This window comes from Pholcus phalangioides, unplaced genomic scaffold (assembly GCF_987345545.1).
Source record: "Pholcus phalangioides strain wild (caught in Gottingen) unplaced genomic scaffold, Ppha-v1.0 ptg000009l_1, whole genome shotgun sequence".
NCBI lineage: Eukaryota > Metazoa > Arthropoda > Arachnida > Araneae > Pholcidae > Pholcus > Pholcus phalangioides.
The window spans coordinates 32,762,262-32,787,484 of NW_028301602.1; the positions used below are offsets into that span (position 1 = coordinate 32,762,262).

A 25,223-nucleotide genomic window follows, 5' to 3' on the forward strand; every position below is an offset into this window, starting at 1 on the left:
CCTCGGCATAATATTCAGATAGCCTATTGATTTAAGGTATCTTGGCCGAGCAAAAAATAATCATTATCCAACTCAACTGCCACCATTAGCTGAAGTTAAAAGACTGAAACGTCTGCAATACTAGCTAGTCACACTACTGGGCGTGTTTTAAGAAGGAAAGGTTCATCTCTCTGTGGTGTAATGGTCAGTGCTCTTACCCGGTGTACAAGCAGTCCTGGGTTCGATTCCAGGAAGAAAGAACGACATTTTTATTTTCCAAGTTCGACTCTGGATGATATCCAGAAAGATTTCTTGTACTCTAAAATCTTTCGATAACGGACATTCATGGGACCAAAGCTTTTTTCCGCTATTAGGGAGGTGTATGATATGTACAGTAGAACCTCGTTTATACGATTTCCACATTTATACGACGTTTGGCCTCGGTCGCAATTGGTTCCTATGTTACTGTATATAGAAGTGGTACATCTGTGCCTAATCATCAATCGTATCGATAAAGAAAGTTCGTGTGATTAAATTTCACTACATTTATATCACTTTTATCGGCAATTATGCATAATTTCGAAATAAAGTTGGAAATTTTTCTAAAAATATAGAAAAAATTACAACCTTTTTTCTCCTCATTAAACCAATTAATTACATTTGCCCGCACATGATACGCGCACGGCACATATTTTGCAATAACAATTGAATTAAAATAAATGTGCAGAAGAAATGAATGTTTATAACAACATTATCAGTTATGTTTATAGTAAAGCAGTGATTCCCAACGTGAGCGTTAACACCCCCTAGGGGGCGATAGAATATTCCAGGGGGGCAGTATAGCATAGGGTCCTATGGGTTGGGGGCGGTGGGAGAAAAAGATTTCTGAAGAAGGGGGTGATGTGGGACAAAAAAAGGTTAGGAAACTATGGTGTAAAGGGAAATTCTCTGCCGTCCCCGCATGTCAGACGAAAATGTGGAGCGCATATGACAGAGTTTCACGTTTGAAGTCCACAGAAATCCACTCGCAGTGTATGCAAACATGCTCGCAAAGGTTTGGGACGAATTTGACTACCGTATAGACATATACGGCATATATATATATGCTTATATATATATACCGTATACGTCTATACGGCCCAAAGGTGGACATATTGAGCACCTTTAATTTGATTTGTAAAAAAACTTTATAATTAGCCATGTAAAAATGTAATATAAAATTAATCTTAAGTGTCTAAGTTCAATATTTTTCGTAATATACGCATTTCGAATCGGGTGAATCTTTTGAAACACCCTGTACATTAAACCCTATTCAACGGGACCAACCATCAGAAAAGTGTCCGTTAACAGCAAGTGTCCGCTAACGGGGAGTGTCTGTTAAAGGAGGTTCCACTGTATCGACAAAATAGATTCCAAAACAGAACAAAGTGCCACTCATTTCTGAAATCTAGTGAAACGCCAATCGTGAGAAATTAAGCACTACTCTGAATTGAAAGCACTACTAAAATTAAGCACCACTAATGTGAATTTTATGAATTCAAATGTTTTCGTGACAAATGTGTGAAATGAATATTCATATTTATAAATGTATGATTTTTACGGTATATCAAATAAATAGACTTTCTGGATATTATGCTGAGGCATACGCAGGGCCGAAATTAGGAAGGGGGGGGGGGGAGGAAACAAAAATTTTCTTTCCAAGAAATTTTGTGTTACCACGTTTCAAGAAAAGCATTTAAATTAAAAGAAATTGGTTAATGTAACATATAAAGGGCATGTCCTTTGGATATTCAATTTTTTTTACCGAAATAGTAATTTTTTTCCCTAATTTTCGGTCTTTTTTTTTTGGAGGGGGCATTGCGCATCGGTTCTCGGAGCACCCTCCTGCGTACGATTTTGTGCCGAGGTGAACTTGGGAAAAAGTTTTTTTGGTTCTACTGGGAATTGAACCATGACCTCTTGCAAATTGGGTAAGTGCACTTACCATGAAGCCATAGGGATGTGACATTGTTTCCCTTAAAACACGTATAGTAGAAAGACTTGCTAAGTGGAGATACTGCAGCCTCCCTTAACTTCAACGAATGGCTCCATACGGCCAAGGCCGTAGCGGGGGGGGGGGGGAAGGGCGGGGCGAGAGAATTAGAGGTCTTTCCTTTCTTTCTTTCAAACCGAGCACAACTCAGGTCTATCGTCATCTATGGGTAAGTTACTACCTAGTGAGTTGTGCCGGAAGTGTAAGTGTCTGAGCGTGTATCTTGTGTTGTGTATGATTTTTTAGTGCTGCCATCTGTATATCAGAAGTGAAGTTGGTGAAGTGTATTGATTGAATTACATTTGTACCGTTTGTAGGTCTGTTGCGGGACATTGTAAAGGGGAGATCAGCTTGCATTCGCGCCTTGAAGTTGGGAACCACAGAAAACCAACTTCAGCCGACCATCACTGTGGTGACGGTGAGGTTCGAACCCGAGACCTCGCGATGCGAGTCCGTCACTATGACCACTCGACCACCATTGCGGCGACTTGGGGAGCGGGCGAAATGTGAGAAAATGATCGAAAAAGGGGAAAATATATCCAAATCTACTGTTGTATCACTTAGGTCTCCCCCGAAATGAAAGTGGTCTCCCTCCGAACGAAATTTTTGGCTGTGGGTCTGCATACGGCAGTGCCGTCTCAACGCATGGACCCACCCGGGCACGGCCCGGGGTCTCAAGCGAAGAGGGGCCTCGGAAAAACGAGAATTGGCCAGATAGAGCCTCAGAAATATCACTTGGCCCGAGGGCCTACGATGCTCTTAAGACTGCCCGGCATACGGAGGAAATAGATATGGATTATTCAGATACTTTGCGCCCCCCCTACCCCAACGCAGTTTTTACGATGAAGATATGTAACCATACATCCCGTACTTTTTCCTAAATATACTCATATATTGCGTTGTATTTGGTTAACTCATCATTTCAGTAAAAATTATCATTTTACCAAGTATGCTAAGAAAGCTCCCTTTGAAGTTTTTTATTCCCCAATTCGTTATTTTACATGAGTTGTGAATAGGGTGACCATACGTCCCGTATTTCCCGGGACAGTCCCGGTATTTTCTCTTTTTTTGGCCGTCCCGACTTTTTGGCAAAAGTGTCCCGGTTTTTCCCGTATTTCACAAGAAGCCTACTTGAATTTTTATTCTTTATTAAAGTCGAAGATTGAAATTATTTTTCAACTCAAATTATTTTATGATAGTTACAACTATATATGGGATATTAATCTCCCACATTTGCCTTGGTAAACGTTTTTTTTTTCCGTGGAATACATTTTAATCCACTGCAATTTGCAGTAATGCATCATTTCCCGCCATTGTGATTTTTCCGTAATTTCGACAATATTTGGCAACTTTATTTGGTTTTGGCGTCGTTTTTGGCGATAATTGGCGAAGTCCCGTATTTTCCCGTATTTAGAATCCCGATGTCCCGTATTTCTCTCGAGGAAATATGGTCAGCTTAGTTGTGAATCAATTAAATGTCCCGTTTTATCAAAATATGGTCACATTTCTACCGAGTGATATTCCTCGTAAATGTTGTATCGGAAGGCACATACGATAATTTTGAAAAGAAAAAATAAAATTACGATTTCGTCATAAACTCGGCCTTGAAATAACATAAGCACAGCAAAGGCTATAACATTGTTTACCTGAGCGACGTTTGGTTTTGGTTTCATCACGTTGTCGTGTGCCGCACTTGCTATTGTCCATCCATAAGCAAACGACAGATGTTTTGACAACCGCTCGCGTGTCGTATTTAATTCCTGTTTTTATGTTTTCATTTCATTGCGCAATCGGTCTTCAGTTAACAATACCCACCTTTTTAGAGTATAAGACAGTCATTTTGTGGCGGATACGGCTCCGCTAAGTGAGAGAGAAATGAAATCGTCTGCTATCTTACAAGCGTTTTTATTATGCCTTGTGGCTTTTGACACAGCAAGATGTTGCAAGTTCGATGAAATCGTTCACGATCCAGTTCAAGTGCCGAAGCTGTTCTTAAATTACCGCAGCAGAGAGAAAAGACATGTTGCAGATGCGTTATATGTACCTATAAGGATCCATGTAAATGCGGAGTTGAGCAACATTCCCAAGGAAATCGATAAGGTTTTAGAAAAAGCCATCGCTAAAGTCTCTGAATTGTTGCATGGTAACTATTTTTCTTATTGTTATAATAACACGGCATGACTTTGACTCAAGGGGAGGGGGGTGCCTTAGCCAAGTGAAAATTATTGTGACCTCTATAGAACAAATTTTAAGAAAGGATATTTGGTTTGCTAGTTTAAATTTTGGGGCCCTTCAAATTTAATAGCTGGTGGGGGAGCTCAGATTACTTTATCCTCTGGGTGATGAAATTTGGGGGGGGGGGGGTGCTGCTGAGCAAGACTAAAATAAGGAGTAGGGAAATTTGAGAAAATTTTACTGATACATATACAGTGGAAACTCAAAACAGTGATGCTTCAGCTATGAAGATAATTGGAACAGCTGTAATATAATCCATTTTGGCAATGCGTTTTAGATTTTTTTTTCTCGCCAAAGAAAAAAAAATCGTAAGCATGATGGGAAGTTACCAAGAGTGAAACGGAGTCATGCTTTTGGATGTCTTTATAAAAAAAAATGTGTAACACATTCCCAAAAAAGGGATAATACTATGGCAATTAAAACAGATTAATGACGGTAAAACAAACTGGCATGAATAATAACATATCATCAAAGAAGAGATATAGTGAAAAATGATATAACGATACTCTGGGGAGGGACCTATAAATATTGTCATTGTAGAGGGATTATTGAGAGGCGCTAATTATAAACATTTTGTTAATGAACAAATTTGTGCATTAATAAGATATTTTAGATTTTGGCTAATAAACTTAATTTTGGAACAAATAATTTTTGTTTGCCGCGGTACCACTGTACATCAGGACTTGACAAATCAAAAAAAAAAAAAAAAAATTCGGCACCACAAATGTCTTAGGAGCAAAGAATGATTTAAATCATTTTTTGTATTTTTCTGGGACTTTATATCCTTTTCCTCATGTTGGAAGACACACTGTCATGAAATCAGAAAAATTTGTGTCATTCATAGACTCCAATTTAGCAATCATATACAGAACATTTTAAACACCAATCATAGGCGGAGATTGACTTGGAAGTCTGGGGGGGCACGATGATGATGTCAGCTCATATATACATTAAATCAGTCGACTCCACCTTTGACGCTGGGGGGGCAATGCCCCCCCCCCCCGTATCTCCGCCCATAACACCAATATTGATTTTCTGGTCGTAATGGTGACCTAGTGCCTTGAATTTGCCAAGTCCTGCTGTACATATAGAAAATGTAAGTGGGACCAAAAGCTTTATTCTTTATATGCTGAGGTTTGGTTGTAACTTAAGAACATTAAAATTTTATATGCTACCTCCCACTGAGTTATTAGCGCAGCAAAAACCTGCTTGACAGGTATATATTTGAATCAGTCTAAGAAGCCCATACCTAGGTATTTGGAACTGGGATATAAATTATAAGTCTAATTAGTGTAGAACTGTGTAAACAAATTTAGAAAGCGCTAGTCGTAAATATTTTTGCAGGTCCCTTAATTTTACGTATCCGAAGGCTCAGGTACAGTGCATTATTTAAAAAAAAACTTCAATAATTGGATTATTACTTTCCCTATTTCAGGGCTTGACAAATTGAAGAAATATTTAGGCGCCAGTCTGATTTCTTAGAAGATAGGCCATGGTATTTTGCTCAAGAAAAAACGGTTCTAAATGTTTTCTTTTACTTTTCCCCATGTTAAAAGATGTCGCATAATGAAATCAGAGGTTTTTTTTTAACCATTAGACTCCAATTCAGCAACTACATTTAAAACATTTTAGGCATCAGTACTGATTTTCTAGTCACCATGGCAGCCTGTCACGTGTGATTTGCCCAGCCCTTCCATAGTTACTGGGACTGTGTTGGTCCACCTGTTACTAGAATGTAATTGCTGATTACTCCGTCATTATATAGTGATATTGATCTGGATACAACCAGAGGATGAATGCATTTGCTCCACTATCAAATTAACCCTCCAATCGATATGAAGCTGTTGATAAAATTTATGAACTCTGTATTTTTAGTGCTAAACATTATTTAGAGGGAGTAATTTAACCTACCAAAAATATTTTCATCCATCTTTATTTCATTAATTTTTTTGTTTTTAATCTAGTGTGCGTATTCATCATGAATAAGCTGCTATTTTTCAATTTCAATATTTACTCACAGTTATTCCTGTGAATGAAGCAATTTTACTGGAAAGGACATCCTGTTCAAGTGCATGGTCTCAAGGTCCGAATAAAGGAAGGTTAAGATAATTTGTTTATATATGTTATTATTTGTTATTTATTTATACAAATTATATCACAAAACCTTACACATTAATAACGATAACTGCAAAAATAAATAAATGTACACAACTAAGCTTATGAGATAGTAAAATAACCCTTTGCCTGATATAATCATAAGTGAAATATAGTGAGTCATAACAATGAAAAAGGCAAATACATGGGTGCTGTCTTCAGAGATTTAAATGTCACGCTGACAGAAAATTCCACTTGGGTTGGTTGCCAAATCTTTCAACTCTTGGTTGCTCAGCAGAAAAAAATATATAACTGTCATAACATGGTCAGAATGAAGCAGAGTGCCTTTGTTCAAGTCTAATGCATTCAACATGAGAAGAAAATTCATGAGAGACTATAAAAAACATTACATGGAGCCCACTCAAAGAAAGTGTAGTTTTACCCTACAATCCAATAGTCTTGCAGACGATCAAACCAATTCTCAAAAAATTTAACTTAACAACCATAGATGTACCTACTAAAAGCTTAAGTTTCAAGCCTCTTGGAGATGAAATACTACAGAATAAACAATGAGACATTTATTATATTCCATGTGATGATTGCCCTCTGGGTCATATAGGACAGACAAGGAGATACATAAAAACAAGATTGAATAAGCATTCTTGTTGTGCTAAGCTAATAAGGATCCACAATGTGATAAATCAACCATCGCTTCTCACAGTTGGCAAGAGGGTCAGAAATTCAAATTTCATGAAACAAGAGTTTTTCACAAGAAAGTCCATGGCAAGACTCCTGTACAAAGGCATACATATTTGTGCCCTCAAAACTACATTAGTAAACGACAATAAATGAACAACACAGATTGCAGTACCATTGCTTAAATTCATTATGAGCAGGAATTGTAAGAAAAATTCAATAGACCAATCAAATTACTCCATTTTGCAAGCAACCAATCAGAATATTGCATTAGGCTCATACAGGCACTCAACTTCATTCTGACCATAGCATTTGATTTGGACAGACATATTTTCTTCCTGCTCAGAAACCGAGAGCTAAGAGTATTAATAGAGTAACCAGTCCAAGTTGGATTCTCGGTTCAATGTGATATTTTATCCTCTGGAGACGACACCCATAGCATGTTAAAATGCATTAGGAATTTTGTATTTTTCATATTTGCCTTTTTTGTTTTTTCTTAATATGTAAAATAAGCTTATTTCAATTTACTTTTTTTCTAATTTCTTTAACATGATCAGATGTTCCAGTCTTAGAGCAAGACCGCAAGAAGAGCTTTGTGAGAATAAAGTAGATGGATTTCAGGTAAAGTGTAATGTTTAATTAATGTGTAATTCAAGTTCATGTCTAGTGTGTGGTATAAGCTTTCTGCCTATTGCCTGATTATTCTCAAATTGTTTCCTTGATGGAAGAATGTTTGTGTCATTTGAATTTCGTAGAAATATTGTTGTGTAAAAGTATTGCACGCACACACAAAATACAGGATTTAGCCAGACTTACATCCCCTTGACTTATCATCCTGCATTTATGTCATTTCATCCTAAAAATTATCAATTTTTTCAATTAGACACATTTTTTGCTAAGTTTGTCTAGGCTTTTCACATCACGTTTTTAGAAAGAAAATATTTCCTCACGAAAGTTCTACTTGAGAGACCCTATTGATAATATGGTGTTCATATGATCTGTATTTTGCAAGATTTTGCATTTTTCTACAGTTTTTGGCCACCTCTGATTTTTTTACACTGTGTAGGTGGAAATAAATGGAATTAATTGTGATAAATTAGGTAGATTATGGCTTTTATAAAATTCAATAAAACTTGGTTGTCTTGTTATTTTAATAATACAGTGGAACTTTGGTTTAGGAGCATAATTCGTCCCATGAACGTGCTCACAATCAAAATCACTCGTATATCAAAGTTGTTTACACAATCGTTCAGTCTCGCGTAAAAAATGATTGACAAAAATGACATTCAATAAATAACACAACACAATAATAGTACAATAAATAATACAATAACACCATAAAGTAAACATATAGTACAATAATATTGTATGATACCTACTCTAAATGGCAATATAGAGAAGGGGACGACTTACAGACTCACTGTTATCTATTGGTTCACAACAGTAATCTTTTTCTTTTTGTGGGACTTCAAAGAAAGATGATGCTTGGCCTTCCTTTTCAGGATTTTGTGAAAATTTTAAAATTGCATCATTGTCGGATAGATTACACTTATTACTTGCACTACTACAGTTTTATTTGCTTGGTTCTTTTTTACAAAATTTTGCGCAGATTCCCACATTTTATACATTTCTCTAATCTCATTTGAACCTAGAGGTCCCCCTCCATTTCTTTCTTTGTCCTCCTGAGGCAAAATCCCATCCATAAATCTTTTGCTGTTGCATGTAATGGAGATCCATCAGTTTGTCTGTGATCAACTTTGGTCATGTTTTTCCACTAGTTCTTAAATGTCATGTCCTCATTCACCTACAGTCCCATGGTCTTTCCTGAAGACACAATCTCTTTGACAAATGGTTTCTATTCTTGAGCTAACCGCCCCCCCCCCCCCAAAGCCACATTCAATAATGCAATAAACCCATAGTTTTCTCCAAGCTGAGTTGGGGGTTGTCTTTGTGACCTCCCCCAGACTTTATCGTTGATCTTGAGGCAGTGCAGGATGTGGAAACAGCTTTTGCTAAACTCTCAGAGGGTAAGGTTTGTTTTGTTTGCTGAAGATTAGGCACAATCCCACAGTACACGTGTGGAGAAAAGGGGGTGAAACATTGGTTCAGTTGTGATCACATAAATAAAGAGTAAAATTTTTTGCTCGTTAATGTGCAAATCATCATTTGTTCAATTGCGTAATGCAAATCATCATTTGTTTGTCGAGTCAAAATTTTTTCTCATGTATCGAAAATACTCATTAACCAAAGTTTCTCTGTATATCAATGGAAAAATTCACTTACATCCTTAAGCTTGGAATGAATTACTGATGAAAGTCAGAGTATATCACTGCAGACAAAAAATTGAAGAGATTGTGCAGGAACTGTCTTAAGTAACAGATTCTTAGCAAACTGCAAATAAATGTTATAAATCAGCAACTGGGATTCCTTAGACAATAATGAGAAATACATAATAGTTTGGGGAAACATGCATTCATGGAAAACCTGCAAAAGAGCATGCTTTGAACAACAGAATAATTTTTTTTATAAATTATGAATTTTATTATTATTTACATTTTTTTGATTTTCAAACCTCTGAATGTTACAGATTCCTGAAGACCATTTACAGAAATTAGATGTTTATAATTATTCTGGCTCTGATCCGATTGCCATGCTACCTGCTGGACGAGGAGTGCAAAATGCTGATTACATTCTTTATGTTAAAAGCAGATACACATCGATGTGTGAACAAGGGGTATGGATTTCATCTCATTTACTCAAAACAAGCAGACCTTTTTGTATAGCTTGTTTATTTATGTGTGTTTTATTTTAGAAGTATCAAATCAAATTATGCACTTTAATAACGTTTTTTCCACATTTAATTCTTTTATTTTTGTTCATTCTTTTATAATCTAAATCAGTGTTTTCCAAAGTGGGAAAAATATTGCCTTCTGGGAGTCTAATAGAAATGTCCAGATAGAGGCGGTAGAAGCTTTCGAGTTTAGTATAGGATCTTATATACAGGGTGCTCTGTTAATGGACCAAAAAACTCAGAAGGTTGTTAGTAGACATCAACAGGAACAAAACTTGCAATGGAACATGGTATAATAAATCACTTTGAGAGGATGAAAATCGCGAAAAACGCATGCAGGTTTCGACGTCACACTGAAACGAGAAAAAGTACAATAATAACTACAAAACGATTTATTTGATTAATTATTACAAGAGTTGTTGGAAGTGGCAGCCGCTGACATCATTGCCCAGTCTACAACAGCGTAAAAACAATTCCTGGACGCGCTCGAAGATACCAGGTATACTTTTGATGTCTGCTGCAGCATCAACAATCCATGCTATGAGATCCTCCGGTGTGTCCACAGGTGTTGCATAAACGAGTGATTTAAGGTGATCTTGTAGGAGAAAGTCACACGGATTGCGATCTGGCAAAAGTGGATGCCAAGCAATGGGTAACAATGAGGTGATTACACATCTCACGGGAAACTTGTGCAGAGGCACCATCATGCATGAATTACATGCCGTGCTGCACTGCGGCGGACACACTTTGCAGTAATTCCAGGAGGACATGCTCGTGTAGTCAGCCATCACGATATTCATTGAAACAGACAACTAACTGCTACACGTGCTTACTACGGCAATAGTGCTAATTTATGTCATCCACAGCACGTGATCCTACCCCAGCACATGCGCTTCGCAACGCTGCTTACATCAGATATGGGGAGCAAACCCGCGAACGCATTCAGTGATCAACTGACATCAAACTTTCATCTCCTCTGGACTTGGAGCCTGTATTCATAAATGCATTAAAAAGTATAAGTAAAAGCTAAAAGTAACTTTATAAAAGTATAACTTTTATATCCATAGTGTTTTCTAAAACAAATGTTTTTCTAAAACTGCTCATATACTGTTAACATTATATAATTCTTCATCACTCGTCCGTGTGATTGTTTTTCAGGATATTCAAGCATATGCATCTTATTGTCGTTTAGATCAATTCAATCGTCCAATTGCAGGATTTATTAATCTTTGTCCGTCTCCATCAAAGAAAAAAGCTTTTGATGTGAATTACTTTTTGAATGTGAGTATTTAAAATTTATTTATATTTCTATGTAGCCGCAGGTCATTTACATTGATAGAATTTATAAAAGAAAAATATTTAAAACTTTTTGAATGTGTTATTGTACAAAATTAGAAAACTGCTAGTGAGTGAGTCTATTTGTTCTAGTACTGCTAGTACTTTGAATTATTTGCAAACATCAATTACTTTACCTCAATTAAATTGATTGAATAAAACATATATCTATAAATCCGCTGTCAATTATTTATGTGACTTTGAATATTAATGGATTGATTAGAAGAAAAATGCAACCAAATCAATAAGTTTGATTTTGTTTAACAAAAACAGTGTTCCTCTGCATTAGCCGGCATGCTGAGAAATTCAAGGAACACCAGCTTTTCTTTGATTGTTGGGGATCTGGTCCATTTCCATCATGCCATAAAAAGTGAGATTTAATAAGGATTATAATATGCATTTAGCCAATTCAATGGATTTTTAGAATAGGCATATTTAAGAATTTTCCAGAATCTGTGGCTCAAATTTCCCATCATGCCGGCTAGTGCAGGGGCATATGGTACTTTGCATTTGACATAAAAAAAAAGATTCTATTCTATGAATTTTGGAAGCTGTGATATTAAAATTTCATTCTTGTTTTTTTAAATAAAAAATAATCTATTGTTTTAAGAGGTTATTTTTGAAAAGTGTAAAATATTGTGCTATGCATTTTTCTATGATGATTCATCACACCACCCATCCTTGTTTTTAATTATTTTTTCTGGTAGATTGCTGTTCATGAATTGTTTCATGCTTTGGGATTTTCAAAAGATCTTTTCTCACAGTACAAAGGATGCCCTATCGGTATTATCCTATAAGTTTTCTGTATTTCTCTTGATAAGAACTTTTTAAAATTAAATTTTAACATACATTCAATTTATGAAAACAAATATGATGCATACTTGCTTAACAGAAAAAATAAAGTTTGGCAATTAGTTTTTAGTAACATAAATTAATGATATGACTAGTTATGATCATCAGGACTGCCTTAGTCCATTGGCCAGGTGTTGTTAAAGCGTGCATCCCGGCTCCTAGGATTGTTGCTAACTTATGTCAGGGGTGTTGTGACGAGCTGTTGATATTGATGTATGCCTGTTCAGTGTTTTGAAGTGATTTTTTATTAGATTATTCTAAGGAGCCGCAGATGAACGTTGATTGGGGTAAGAGAGCTGCAGGTGGCAAAAGTTTGAGAATCTTTTTTACAGGCCTATGTGGACATCACCCGTGATAATCAAGTGTTTGTGGTGATTATATTTGATAATTCACTTTAGTAGTTTTGCTGCTTAGTTAAGTGGTTAATGTGCTAGTTTTCGGCTGTACAAGTCTGGATTTAAATCCAGATTCGAGCATGTATATGTACTAACATTAACCATGTTTTTGTGGACAGATTTCAGATCTCTCTGGGGAAAATGAAAAAGGATAATGTTATGTTATGTCACTTTTATTTTTGAAGGTTGGTGTATGAATTGGTACTTCACCAAACACTAACTCTAGCCATATTGCTATATTGCAATTTACTGCCATTAATGAGTTGGACTAGAGAAATGAAGGTCCATTTATTGGTGGTCGCATCAGGCTCGTTAGGGGAGAACATCTTATCTATATCATCAGGGCTAAAACTAGAAGAAAGGCAACTGCCCCAGGTAGCAAAATTTAAGGGGCCACAGATTTAGGTAGAAACAAAGAACCATTTTAAATAAACAATTTTAAAATTATTGAATTTTGAAGTTGGGGTACGGGTGGAAAAAAAATGTTTGCCCCTTGCAGCAAATGACCTAGTTACAGCCTTGTACATTCTCCCTCAGGTTTGAACGTGGGACCGTGATGACCCTGATCACAATATGTTGTTAATTTTTAATAAGTGTCCTTTGTCAGTTGTTTATGAGATATACATGTACCTCAGCAGACTTTGGCTAGAAGTAAAATGGATTATTCCAGTTACAACAGTTGGGGGAGAGAAGAAGACAATGGTTATTTTTGTCTTCGTATTGCTTTAATTTTTGTACCCTCCAATCAAGTAGATATTTCGATATATGTTGTAAAATGGGATTTTTAAGAGTACCTATCACATATTTTGAAATTACTTTCATTAATTTAAGGAAAATGGCTTCAGTTGGATAATACAGTGTACCTTATATGAACTAAAAATTGATTAAGGTTCCTTTTTGAAATTTGCTTCTATAGGAGATGAAAATTAGATTCAGTAGTTGTGCAATGGAAAAAAAATTTGATGGCATAGCAACTTTATGAGTTTCTAGCGATTGGCGTTAAGTACCCACATGGGTGTAGCATAGGGCCTGAGTACCTCCAGAATTGATTCAAAAATCAAGATTTTTTGCATAAAACTGAAAAAGAGTACCCACAGTTCTAAAAACCTCAGACGACCCTGTTTCTAGATATTTGGTCAAAAATAAAATGTCACTATATATAATTTAAATTCATATACAAATAACCAGCTCAGTGTTTACCAAAGTGAACAGTATCATTCCCTGGTGTGTATGTGTGTGGGGAAAAATTAATAGTGATGTATACAATGTACTCAGTAAGGGGGAGGGGGCAATGAGAAAAAAAAATTGTGGGCAGTGGTGAACAAAATAGTTTGGGAAGCTATGATCTAGTTGATTGCTATTAGGAAATATTTGTGGTTTGGTCGAACACAGTTCAAATTTAAATAATATTTCTTCTACTAGGTACTGTTCAAGTTCATAATTAACTCTCTAGTGTATTGGTTTGTGTGCTTGCCCAGTTTGCAAGAGGACTCAGGTTCGATTCTCAGAGAAGACAACTAAAATTTCTTTCCTGAGTGTACCTCAGTGTAATATCTAGAAAGTCTCTTTCCTAAATAAGTTGGTTGTTTTTTTTTAATCCAGACTCACAAATTCCCTAAGGCAGGGTGTATACCAGTGTTGGTGCGATATTACTAGTGATGCAGCATGCAACTCCGTGCAGATTGGCTGAAAAACCTAACATTCAGGTTTTTAACTAATCCGTGTCGAGTGGCAGGCTGCATGGCTTGTAGTATTGCACCAGTGTGGAATGGGCCTAAAACATCACCATGAACCTTGGTTAAGAACCCCTGGTGTAAGTGACTAAATCAATTAAAGTAAATTGCGTGAAAATTTTGAGTTTTATTGATAAACATAGTGATACTTTCTTTTCTCAGATTCAACAGATTGTGATGAAATGAAAAATTACATGATGACATCCTTTGGAGGGTTTCCTCGTCTTATGTTTCCAAGTGTTGTTGAGCAGATGAAACTTCAGTTTGATTGTATAGATGACAAATTTGGAGCACCGTTAGAATATGTGAGTGTGGAAACAATAATGACTCATTTTTAAATAATTTGATACTATGTCAATAAATACTGAGATATCAGCAAATGATAAATGGGTCATTCTCACGAAATTGGACAAAAAAAATCAAAAGTAAATGCCATTCAGAAAATTCAAAAACTCTTAGGGACACTTTAATATTGTTGTTGATAGGAACCATTGAGTCAATTTCCACTCTTGTTGACTCTGTAGACAATGACTCCAAACTGGTCTGTCATTCACAGCACATCTTAGTTGTGCTAGCTTCATTTCGATGCTTTGCAACACCACCTCTATCCATCTGGTGCTTGGTCTGCCTTTTTTTCTTTTTCCTTCCATTCTTCCAAGAATTATCATTTTTTCTAGTGAGTCTTCTGTACGTATTATAGATACTTCTTTACCTGATAAATAAAATATCAAACCAAACGTGCCCCCACGTTAACATTCCTGAGAATTTTTAACGTATAGGGATAAATAAAATATTGTCAGCAGCAAAGTTTGTTCAAAAATCATGGAGAAAAAAAAATTAAAGATTAAGCAATTTAAGAGATAGGCAAAGCTGACGTGGCATTTTGCTTGTTTTAGCACTAATCTGATATCTATGTTTGACACTTGCAACATACCCCATCTATTTTGGTTGCTCGCCTTCATTTTGGACAAGCACTGATACTCTAAATAGTTTTGTTTTTGTCAATTACACTTTTATTTCTATTTCTTGTTCGTTTTCAAATTTATGGGGGAGGGACAAAAGGTTTCTAATTTGTCTTACTTATTGACTCAAAGCAATCTTCAGATGAAACATTACTGCAGCCTGATGTTGCAGTCTATAAATTTAGACTTTTTTCTATTTTTACCCTCCAAAACTCATGATCAAACCTTCCTTCTGGTTACCTAATGTTAGGAGAAAGACATTTTTATGTTTTGCACCACTGATAAGAAACTATGCATTTTCAAAGCCTGTACTTTTTTTAGAAATAGAAGTTTCTAAACTGAAACATGTGGTAAAGTGAAAATAATTTTCAATTATATATATTTCTCACAAAAAGTAGCCAAGAGGTATATATAATAAAAATACTCACTTCTTTTTTACTGAATAAATCTAACTTGTGAATTAATTTACAATAATAATTGATTTAAAAGGATGTTCAAGTGATAGCTACATTTTTCTCTCTTAACCTTTTCAACGCAAAATTTAATAGGTGGTTCTTGTGCTGTTGGACTTGAACTGATGTTTTCCAAATGTCACAAATAAGAAAAAAAAACTTTTTTATTTTGCAAACTGTTAATAAAAATACTTAAAATTATAAAAAAAGTGAAATATGGAAGTATACTGGTCCTAAAAATGTATATTGTTGGAAATGAGAATACATTTTTATTTCAAGATAAATAGTTATTTTAAAATTTTAAAAATGGGCTAGGGACAGCCAGGAGAAGGACATTTCTTTAAGAAATGCAAATTTGTTCAACCACATTTTAAAATTCTATTGACAAAAAAATTAAGAGTGGCGACTTGTCAGGAAACAAGAATATAAATAGAAAGTTGAAAAAAAGTTCTGTGCCAAATGCATTTAATGTAAACTGCTGGGATACAATTTAGGCATATTTTGTGAGAATGCTTCAAATAGCATTACCCATAAAATCATGCAATTAACATGCAAAACCACCACATCAGCTGGTAAATGTTCAATGGAAATCTCTCTCTCTAAAAATGTTATTGTATTATCATAACATATAATTTTGTTTTGCTGCTAATGTTTCTTGTGTCTTTGCTTATTTCAATCGTTTTGTGGAGGTAAGAGCTGTTCAGTCAACTTGTCGTGTGTTTGTATGGTATATTCATAGTTTCATGAGTTATTTTTTCAGGTGAATGGATCAACAACTTCTCATTGGGATCCTCTTCTTTTGTATGGAAGCATAATGAGTCCATCCTTAGATGAGGTTATAAATTTAATTTTTTTTTCAATGAAATAGTTTTTCTGTATTTGAAAATAGATTCATATAATAAAGTATGCACTGATATATAGTTTATTTCATTTTGTAGCCTGAATATGTATACATTGACCAAATAACTCTTGCCGCCTTAGCTGATTCAGGATGGTATAAAGTGAACTATCAGTCAGCTGATCAGTATAGATGGGGAATAGGTAAGATTTCAGATTAATTAATTTTAGAATTGAATATTTGAATGTTTGTTGTGAAAGTATGTTGAATAAAAATCCATATTTTTATGGGAGGTTTTTTTACATTTATCTTTCCTTCTATCTTTACATTTTCCTTCATTTGTGATTTCAGTATGTAGGCATGAATGACAACCATATTCGGTTATAAGCAATTTTTTATTTTTCATCCAAACTGGGTATATTGCTGTTCTGGCCTTTATTTTCATATTTGGTTCTTTCTTATACATGACACTTCTTTTTATGAAATCTTTATTTTTTATAGAAATAATTAAAAAAAAAAATTTTTTACCAGAGAAAAAATAATAAAAATGAAGCAAAATTTTTCTTTATTACATTTTTTTCTTTTTTCACATCTCTAAAAATATGAAGTGCAGAAGTTATTAGTTTCCATCAGATGTGAAGAATCTTTCTACTGTTGTATATATTTATTCCAGTAATTTTCTTAATCTGGGAATTTTCTGCATAACTTTTTTCCAGGAGAAGGATGTAATTTTGGTCTGAGGCCAGAATGCTACAGCAAAGCAAACCTACTATGCAGTGCGAAGTGAGCTTAAAATTCTTAGTCATTGAATTATATGATTTTATTCCTTGAGTAACCTTGAAAATGGAACCAGATTTTGTTGACTGTGATAGTCAAATGATTAAAGTAAAAAAAAAAAAATGTAAGCTATATAGGAAGTTTGTCTCATTTAAATTTTAGCTTCAAACTGATTCTATATTCCAATCGACACTCATTCAGATCTATTTGAAAAAAAATAATTAAAATCACACATTAAACTCTTTCTTAGTATTGAAGTAATTTAATTTAATTCTTTTTGTTGCATCACAGGTGTTTTGAACCCTTCCTGATAGTTTGACGATATTCTAAATGAATAGGAAAATATACAATCAATATATTTTTTGCCTAACATATTTTATTACAATTTTCACTTCAACAGAGACTCTGCACCAGGTTGTGATATGATGCATTATACTGAGACACATTGTCATAAAGTTAGTCCTTCACATACTTGTGGGGTTTACAAACCTGATAGTAAAGTGAGTCGTATATCCCATTCAGTTTCTGAAAAAAATTGTCTCAAATGGGAATATCTCCAACTTATAATTTTTCTGCTAATTCACTAATTTACTTGTATTTGTTCTAGAATGATTGCAGAAATAAATTGGTTGAAGTAAAAGGGCAACATTTACACCATCTGCGGTGCTTTGTTCTTGAATCTCATGAAAAGGTGAGGGTTGCCCTTATACATTGATTGTTACACAAAGTTTTGCTTATCATTCATTTAAATCATTTCGATTGTATCCTTTAAAGCTATTTCTGTTATAAAAATATACTTTGTTCAAAATTTTTAAAAAATATAATTAGATTATTTAAAGTAGATTGTTTTGCACTCACAATATACAGTAGATCCTGCTTATAATGTTTTTAAAAAACTTTCATGAAAAAACATTGTAAGCAGAAAAATGCTTTGAATAGAAAATCTGAATGATAATCAGTTAAGAGTTAAGACCACAAAAAAATAAGTTGTATCAGGAGGAAAAAATAACTGTATTTCACTTGCAATAAAGATATGCTGATGGCAAATGAAATCCTAACATTAACAAGAAAAGAGTTCCAAGGTGTCATCTTTAAAAAATTACGAAAAAATTTGAATACATTCATATCACCTAGAAATACATAAAAATGAAAAAATTAGTGGCAGAATGCAATTATTAAAGCCGCAAAAAATATAAAAAATTATAACTGTTGACTACTCATTGCCTCTTGGTGGATAGGCTTCTCTGTTCTAGAAACTAGTCTATTCCTCTTTGTTTGTGCTGTACTTGATCCTATACTGTTTGGATGACGTCACTAACACTCTAGGGTTGCAGGATTTTTAAAGTAATTTTTGGCCTTTATTGGCTTCTGAAATATTAATATTTACTATTTTTTTTACCCATGATAATTCCGCCAGATTTTTTTCTATTTTTGTGCATATTTAAATGAATAGAATCAGTGGTAGTTTTATAAAAACGTTTTGAAGACGTCACCTTGGGACCCTTTGCTTGAGAGAAGAAATTTATTTAGATGAATGAAATTTAGGTAATGCATCTTCCTTCATGAGAGAGAGAAAAAATATATATTTATTTGGTTTCATATAAATTACAATGTTATAAGTGATCCGCAACACAGTTCCAGAACATTTAAGCGATCCATGGCACATTTAGAGATGCCTTGAGTAACATGTGGCACAGTTTTAGAGCACTGGTGCAGCCCCCAGTGCAGTTCTGCATCACTAAAGTTACCCACATTACATTCTCAGATTACTTAAGTGATCTGCAACATAACCATGGATCACTTGTATGATGCACAGCACACTGCGAAACATTTAGACATCACTAAAGTGGCTGTGTAGGGGATTTATCAATAGGGAGAGTGTTAGTTCAGGTGCCCACAAACTAGCAAAAGGTTTTACTTGTTTTTGGCATACAGAGTAAGATACCATTAAGAATATTTCATATTTTTATAAAGGGTGGTTGATGATGTGTAAGCATCATCTAAATCCCCCTCCCCCTTTGTCAGCAAATTGGAAACACCCCCCATTGATGCTGACATAATACTTGAATGACCCCTAAGGATTTATTGAGGATTATACAAATTTTGCCCCACTTCTCTTATTCTATTAATTTTCTTGACCATTCATTCCTCAAATTTGCCGCACAAATATCTTAACCCTTTGCAGTCCAGAGGGCTTTTTTCGACATTTTGTTAGTACAGTTTGTACTTCATAGCTCCTCACCCACAATGAGGAAGGCCCCCCTAGATGTTTTTCCCTTTGCAATTTTTGTATAGCTTATGATTTTTGCTAAGAAGCCAAATTCACATAACAGGGATCCTCCTTGTTATCGTAAGGGGCCACTGTAGCAAGGAAGTACTTTTGTTTCCTGATGTTGACCCATGTTGAGTCCCCTCAACATAGGACTGCAGAAGGTTAAATGGGGATGAGAGCCAAGTTAATTAATGTGATCTTCTCTGATTTTTATAGAAATTACTGTAAACACAATTTTGATGTTACAAGTAAATATTTTTAAGTCTATGGTTGCATAAGAGGATTCATGTTTTCACTGCCTTTGGGGTGGGCAGAAAACAAATCTTGCTACTCTCTTCCCATTCTAAGCTAATTTTCTTGATCGCTCATTGCAGAAATTTTTTGCCTTTCCAAACTTATTGCTTTAGGCTATAGCTTGCCTTGCATCCCTCCCCCTTTTCAAAGAGCTTCTGTTTGGGTGCTTACTTTATCTTTCTAATGATCCTGGAACATATAAACAGCACAAATTTCTAATATGTTATTGGCGTGCCATGAAAATTTTCTAGACAGATTTTATATTTAAAATTTAAAAACAAGATGGCTTTAAATTTTTTTCTTTATAACCGTTATATTTTTTCAAGGTTCATACCACTTGTGCTGCTTATCACTGCACTGCAGCAAAAGAACTCATGGTATTGATGCGGGAAGCTTGGGTATCCTGTTCAAGCCCAAACAATGAATCGGTAACTATTCATGTGAAGCTGTATTTATTTAAAATTCTACAGTTGATGTTTCCTCTTCATTGATTATATAATATTCAATTTCTTTTATATTTTATTGGGTTGCTAAATTATTTGTAGTATCAATGATGTCATTTCATTTTGAGATGTACTTTTGTCCCAGTATCATAGGCATAAACTTGTATCCAGCCCATGGGCCCAATCTCCCCAAACATTTGCCACCATCCATATAGTAACGTATGGAAATTTATTAGGTTTAGCCCTCCCCATAAATAATTCTGAGCCCTCTCAATATTTCCAATAACTTTACGCTTATGCCCAGTATAGAATCTCTGTTAAATAAAAATGAATAGTATTTCAGAATTAAAACTTTTTGAAAATGGAAGTTAGTATGAATGCTGTGGCCGAAAAGCCTCACTAAAATCATGTTCTTAACTACTATTTAAAAAATTAGTACATTCCTGAAACATTTATACAAGTATAAAAACATTTTAGCTTTTATCACCATATTTTTCAGAATAAGTGACACTGGCAGGAACTTGCATCACCATAAGGAAAAAAGTTTGTAAGCTTACAGTGCTACCTGAGGAAATTGACCAAATTAAACTTTTTTTAGCTATTTTTCTTGTTATATCTATCATTTTACTGCTCAAGCAAAATTTATAAAAAAAAAAGATAAATTATATTAGCATTAATTCATCCATTTTTTGAAAACAATGAAATAATAGTTGTGATTATTTTTAGGCTTTTCTTCTACGGAATTCTTCAAAATTATATTTTGCATTAAGAAAAAAAAAATTCATTTATGTATAGACAGTGAAATAATATTTTTTAAAACTTGGCAGCTTACCCAGCGTATACTGAGATAATACATTTGTGTACCTCTATTATGACCAAATTAGCTCTCTTTTATTATATATTTTGCATGCAGTTTTTGGAATGAAAAAGACTTCTTTGGATGGAAAAAAAACTTTCAAAATATAATTCATATGTTAAGTGGTTAAAAAAATAAGCAGAAAATAGTATTCTTGTCTTTTTTCTGCAGGTGTAGAAAATTTGTATGAACTTTTAAGTATGTAACATATTTAGCAGGCACATCTGAAGTGCTTCAATCCTGTTAATACTTGCTTTAAGTTTCATGTGGAAAACTTTGATTTCTGAATCATTCGTTCTGGGGATGCTCGGACAAGCTCTAAAAATTTGTATGGGTGTTTGAGCAGCCCTGGCTCCAATGCCACTGATATCGCTGGACAACAAGTTTTGCAAATTTTTCTGAGTCCAAAACAATAAATAGTAATTTCTTATGTAATTTGGTGTGCTGAACAATGAATTTGTTCGTGATAAAAGCTGGATTGGCTACAGTTTCCTTGGTAACGTTGTTCTGTGGCAAGGCATAGCATTCCTTCTTGGAGCCCCGGGTCACTTTTTTTTGAGGGGGTTCCCTTGAAAGGGCTAATGTTATGCAAAATAAGTGTACATTTTTGTTTGGCCCCCATTTGGCTTGGTGCCCTGATTGTCCCAGCCTAGTTACAGATCTGTTCTACGGCCCTTACCACTTTTTACCATAAAATAACGCTCTTAACAGTGCAATATCTCAAAAACAAGAGCCAATGTGAAACTTTTTCCTGGTGATATTTGTGTGGTCAGTAAGTAAAAATCATATATTTTCATGTAGGACATAATTTCATTGTTGCTCTGTGTATTTAGTCAACTAGGAGATTCTTTTATTTTCTTAACTGAAAAAAAATTGTTATATCTGGTATTTTTGCAAAGATATCAACAAAAGGAATGATTAAATGTATCTCTTGTGGAGTTCTGTTGATTGTGATTAATTCATGTATTTAATTGTAATGTTATTAATTCATGTGATAAATCATTATTTCACACAAAATGTGGATCCTCAATATAAATTTCATAAAAGAATTGTTTTAATTTTTAGAGCTTATAGATTTAAGTGATTGTGATTTAGAGATATTGAGTGTTGCCATCTACAGAATTTCCAATTTTCTAAAGTGTATTTTCATTTTTATCTGTTATAGATAAATTTGTTTGGTACAACTATTCATTGTCCAAGAAGTGATGTTGTGTGCTTGGGAGAAGATCATTTGCAGAAAAGTCATGTTCATCAGCCTGTACAAAGTTCCACAACTAGTTTCATATCATATTCAATAGGAACTCTGGCAAGCATGTCTGCTTTATTTGTTTTATTCAGCCAAAGATTTTTTTTCCCGCGCATATAAACTGAGTTCTTGCACACCATTTAAATAGGCCATTAATTTATATTAACTATAAGAAAAACCTTGGTGGTCAATATTCAGTAATTGATTTTATATTTCAGTTTCCCTATATTTTAGTAAAAGAAAGTGTTATTTCAAATTCAATTCTGCTTTGTTTGATTCTAGATAGTGTTTTTAAAAAAATAGTTTTGATGATTTAAACGTATTCATGTTTTGCCAGATGCAACCTATTAAATATTTCACTTATCAAGCTAGTTAAAAGTGAGGTTTAATCGGTAATTGTACAGTTGCATATTCTTTCCCACATAAGAAGCAAATATTTATTTTGAACTGAGCAGATGAAAAAGATTGAATAGATGTGAGCATATAAACCATTTGCTATGTATGGCAATTAATCAAATTGGATAATGATTGATGAATTCAGACAATTTTGGCTGTAACCTGAAACTAGTCCTATTACAAACTTTTCCCTTATAAAATGCAATTTTTTACATTAATTAGGTTAACTATTTTTGCAGAATTAAATATATATACAAATGAAGTGAAACAAATCTCATGATTATTTATAGTGGGAGGATTATTTTGTTCCCAGGAGCCTGATTAGTGTTGTAATTTTTGACACTAATGAGCTGAAACTTATTAGTAAATTAGTTTAGCATGCAGAATTTGATTAACAGGTGAGACGCACAACTACAAATATATATTTATTTGAACTTGAGTAAAGCCAGGCATAACCAGAACAGTACAATGTAGCAAATGAATGCGTAACTGCAGGGGCGTGGGGTGACCATTGCTTAAAATCAACAGTTTATGGTGAGAATATTCCAAGCCATGGTCCAGAATAATTTGGATTCACAATTTTTTATCTACATTTGGGACAAACATCTTCAGTGATACAGGAATAAAATCTACAAGATCTTGACTGTTCTGAGATAACCCAGCATCCGAAAATTCCTCTATGTAATTGGATGCATAAAACTTATTCTTTTATTAGTTTTGTTTAGTTAGGGTTCCATTCACTAAAGGCAGAGGGTTTAGTTGAAATTTGGTTTATACACAGAATAAGCGTAGGCAAAAATTCCGTGTTAACGAATACCCTTATAGCAAAAATCTTGTTTTAACGAAAACGTTTCTAATCCCCCAGATAAGTTTACATAGGAACAATTTAAATAAGTGCAATATGGAAAATTGAATCGTATTATGTTATGACTTTTATGAAGCATCTTTTTCTCTAATATATAGTTCTATTATAAACATAGTATCATCAACTCCCTCTGAAAGTTAATTTGTTTGATAAGATATTATAGAACACCAATGACCAGTTTTAATACTATTTACAATAGCCATTAAACTTTTTGTTCTATTTTGTTGAAATTCACATGGTGAAACTAACTATAGATAAGTTAGTTATGATTGAAAATGTTTCAGTCAAAAGAATTTCATTGCACAATGAATTTTATATCAGACAAGATTTTAGTTCCATCGTCGTGTAGGACTCCTAATTTGTTTATGAAAAATTTGTGAAAAAATTAGTACTTATTAGCTTGTTAAAATTAGACCTCAGTAGTTACAAATTTGTAATACTGATATACTTGCAATGAGGATTTTGGTACAAATTTTAGTTTTTCTTATTTGTTTCAAGAGAGAAATTATACATTCCATTTATTTTATCGCTTGGATCTAAAAATAGTTTTATTTCTGTTGAAATTAGAGACTCCTTTTGTTGTTTTGAAATATTTAAATACAGTACAATTTTGCAAGTCCATAACGAGAACGAGTGATCTCAGGAATTACCCGTCCTTGCTCAGAATATGAGGAAATAACTGCTAAAGATGGAGTCACATTTTTAAGCATATGCTGTTCTATAAGTTTGTTTCTTCACCCCCCCCCCCTTCTTCCGAAAATAAAGTGGTGGATGAGCTTAGTAACAAAAGAAAAGAGTCAAAATATTTTTATATGTGCACAAAAACAATTCAGTAAATACTGAGCTTTTGACTTTAGCATGAAAATGAACTGAGATTTGCTGTATCAGAGTAAGTTTTATCAATAAATGTTACAAAATATCATTCAGATGAGAGTGTGCAATATTCTATAAAACTAGTCTATTAACCTTTTGGTTTAATACAGTGGATCCCGCTTATAACGTTTTCTCGCTTAGCACAATTTTCGTGGTCCAACTTATTAACGCTCATCAAAATTTCCCCTTCGAATCTTTTCCCAGCATATAATGCTCTTTTGATATGGTTTTTTGGATAAACGTTGTAAGCAGGATCCACTGTAACTTATTTGACTGAAAATCTTGTGTTTATACTCCTTTTCTTTTGCATTGATGTTTATGGATCACTGAGAATCCATCCATTTTTTTATTTACTATGTGGTGCATTATTTATGTGTAAAGTATTGTTCTTATTTTTAATTCAAATTTGTACTGTTTTGCATGTTGAATCTCTGTCTCGATAATCCAGAATTTTGTACTTTTTTTTTCTTAAGAATCTCAAATAAAGTTTTGTTCTTCAAAATATTAAGATCAGAATTTTTCATTTTTGATAAAATATGTAGAAGTACCACTTTTATTGAACGTTTATCACTTTTAAAAGAGAATGATGGTAATCAATGAGAGATGAAAAATGAACTCCTGCAATGGTTGTCTTTAAGTGTTATTTTTCCCTAGTATAAGTGGTCGACGACTTCACCCAGTAAATGGTTAGATAGCTTAACATACATGAACCAAGAATTCTTAAGTTTATAATTTTTGATAAAAATTGTTTTTTCGGGTTTGAAGACCGTCGTCCGTTTGAGTTAGTTCTCAACGTTTCCTCAACAC

General features: G+C 34.1%; 1 protein-coding gene across 1 annotated transcript; it reads left to right on the forward strand.

Moving 5' to 3' along the window:
• Window positions 1-3,622: 3,622 nt before the first annotated feature.
• On the forward strand, window positions 3,623-24,922 carry LOC149082845 (ciliated left-right organizer metallopeptidase-like). The gene is made up of 14 exons (XM_089236004.1): window positions 3,623-4,154; window positions 6,267-6,345; window positions 7,594-7,657; window positions 9,624-9,770; window positions 10,986-11,108; window positions 11,870-11,945; window positions 14,305-14,447; window positions 16,317-16,391; window positions 16,495-16,597; window positions 17,111-17,177; window positions 17,572-17,671; window positions 17,779-17,862; window positions 20,064-20,165; window positions 22,202-24,922. The coding sequence occupies exons 1-14, from the start codon at window positions 3,887-3,889 to the stop codon at window positions 22,400-22,402; spliced, it is 1,632 nt and encodes a 543-aa protein (XP_089092130.1). The 5' UTR covers window positions 3,623-3,886; the 3' UTR covers window positions 22,403-24,922.
• The last annotated feature ends 301 nt before the right edge of the window (window positions 24,923-25,223 follow it).

What these genes read in the sequence shown, in the direction of transcription:
- LOC149082845 (XM_089236004.1), top strand. Translation starts at nt 3,887, where the DNA reads ATGAAATCGTCTGCTATCTTACAAGCGTTTTTATTATGCCTTGTGGCT. An exon ending in CAAGGTCCGAATAAAGGAAG is followed by an intron (nt 6,346 to 7,593) that starts GTTAAGATAATT and finishes TAACATGATCAG; the next exon opens with ATGTTCCAGTCTTAGAGCAA. An exon ending in ATGTGAATTACTTTTTGAAT is followed by an intron (nt 11,109 to 11,869) that starts GTGAGTATTTAA and finishes TTTTTCTGGTAG; the next exon opens with ATTGCTGTTCATGAATTGTT.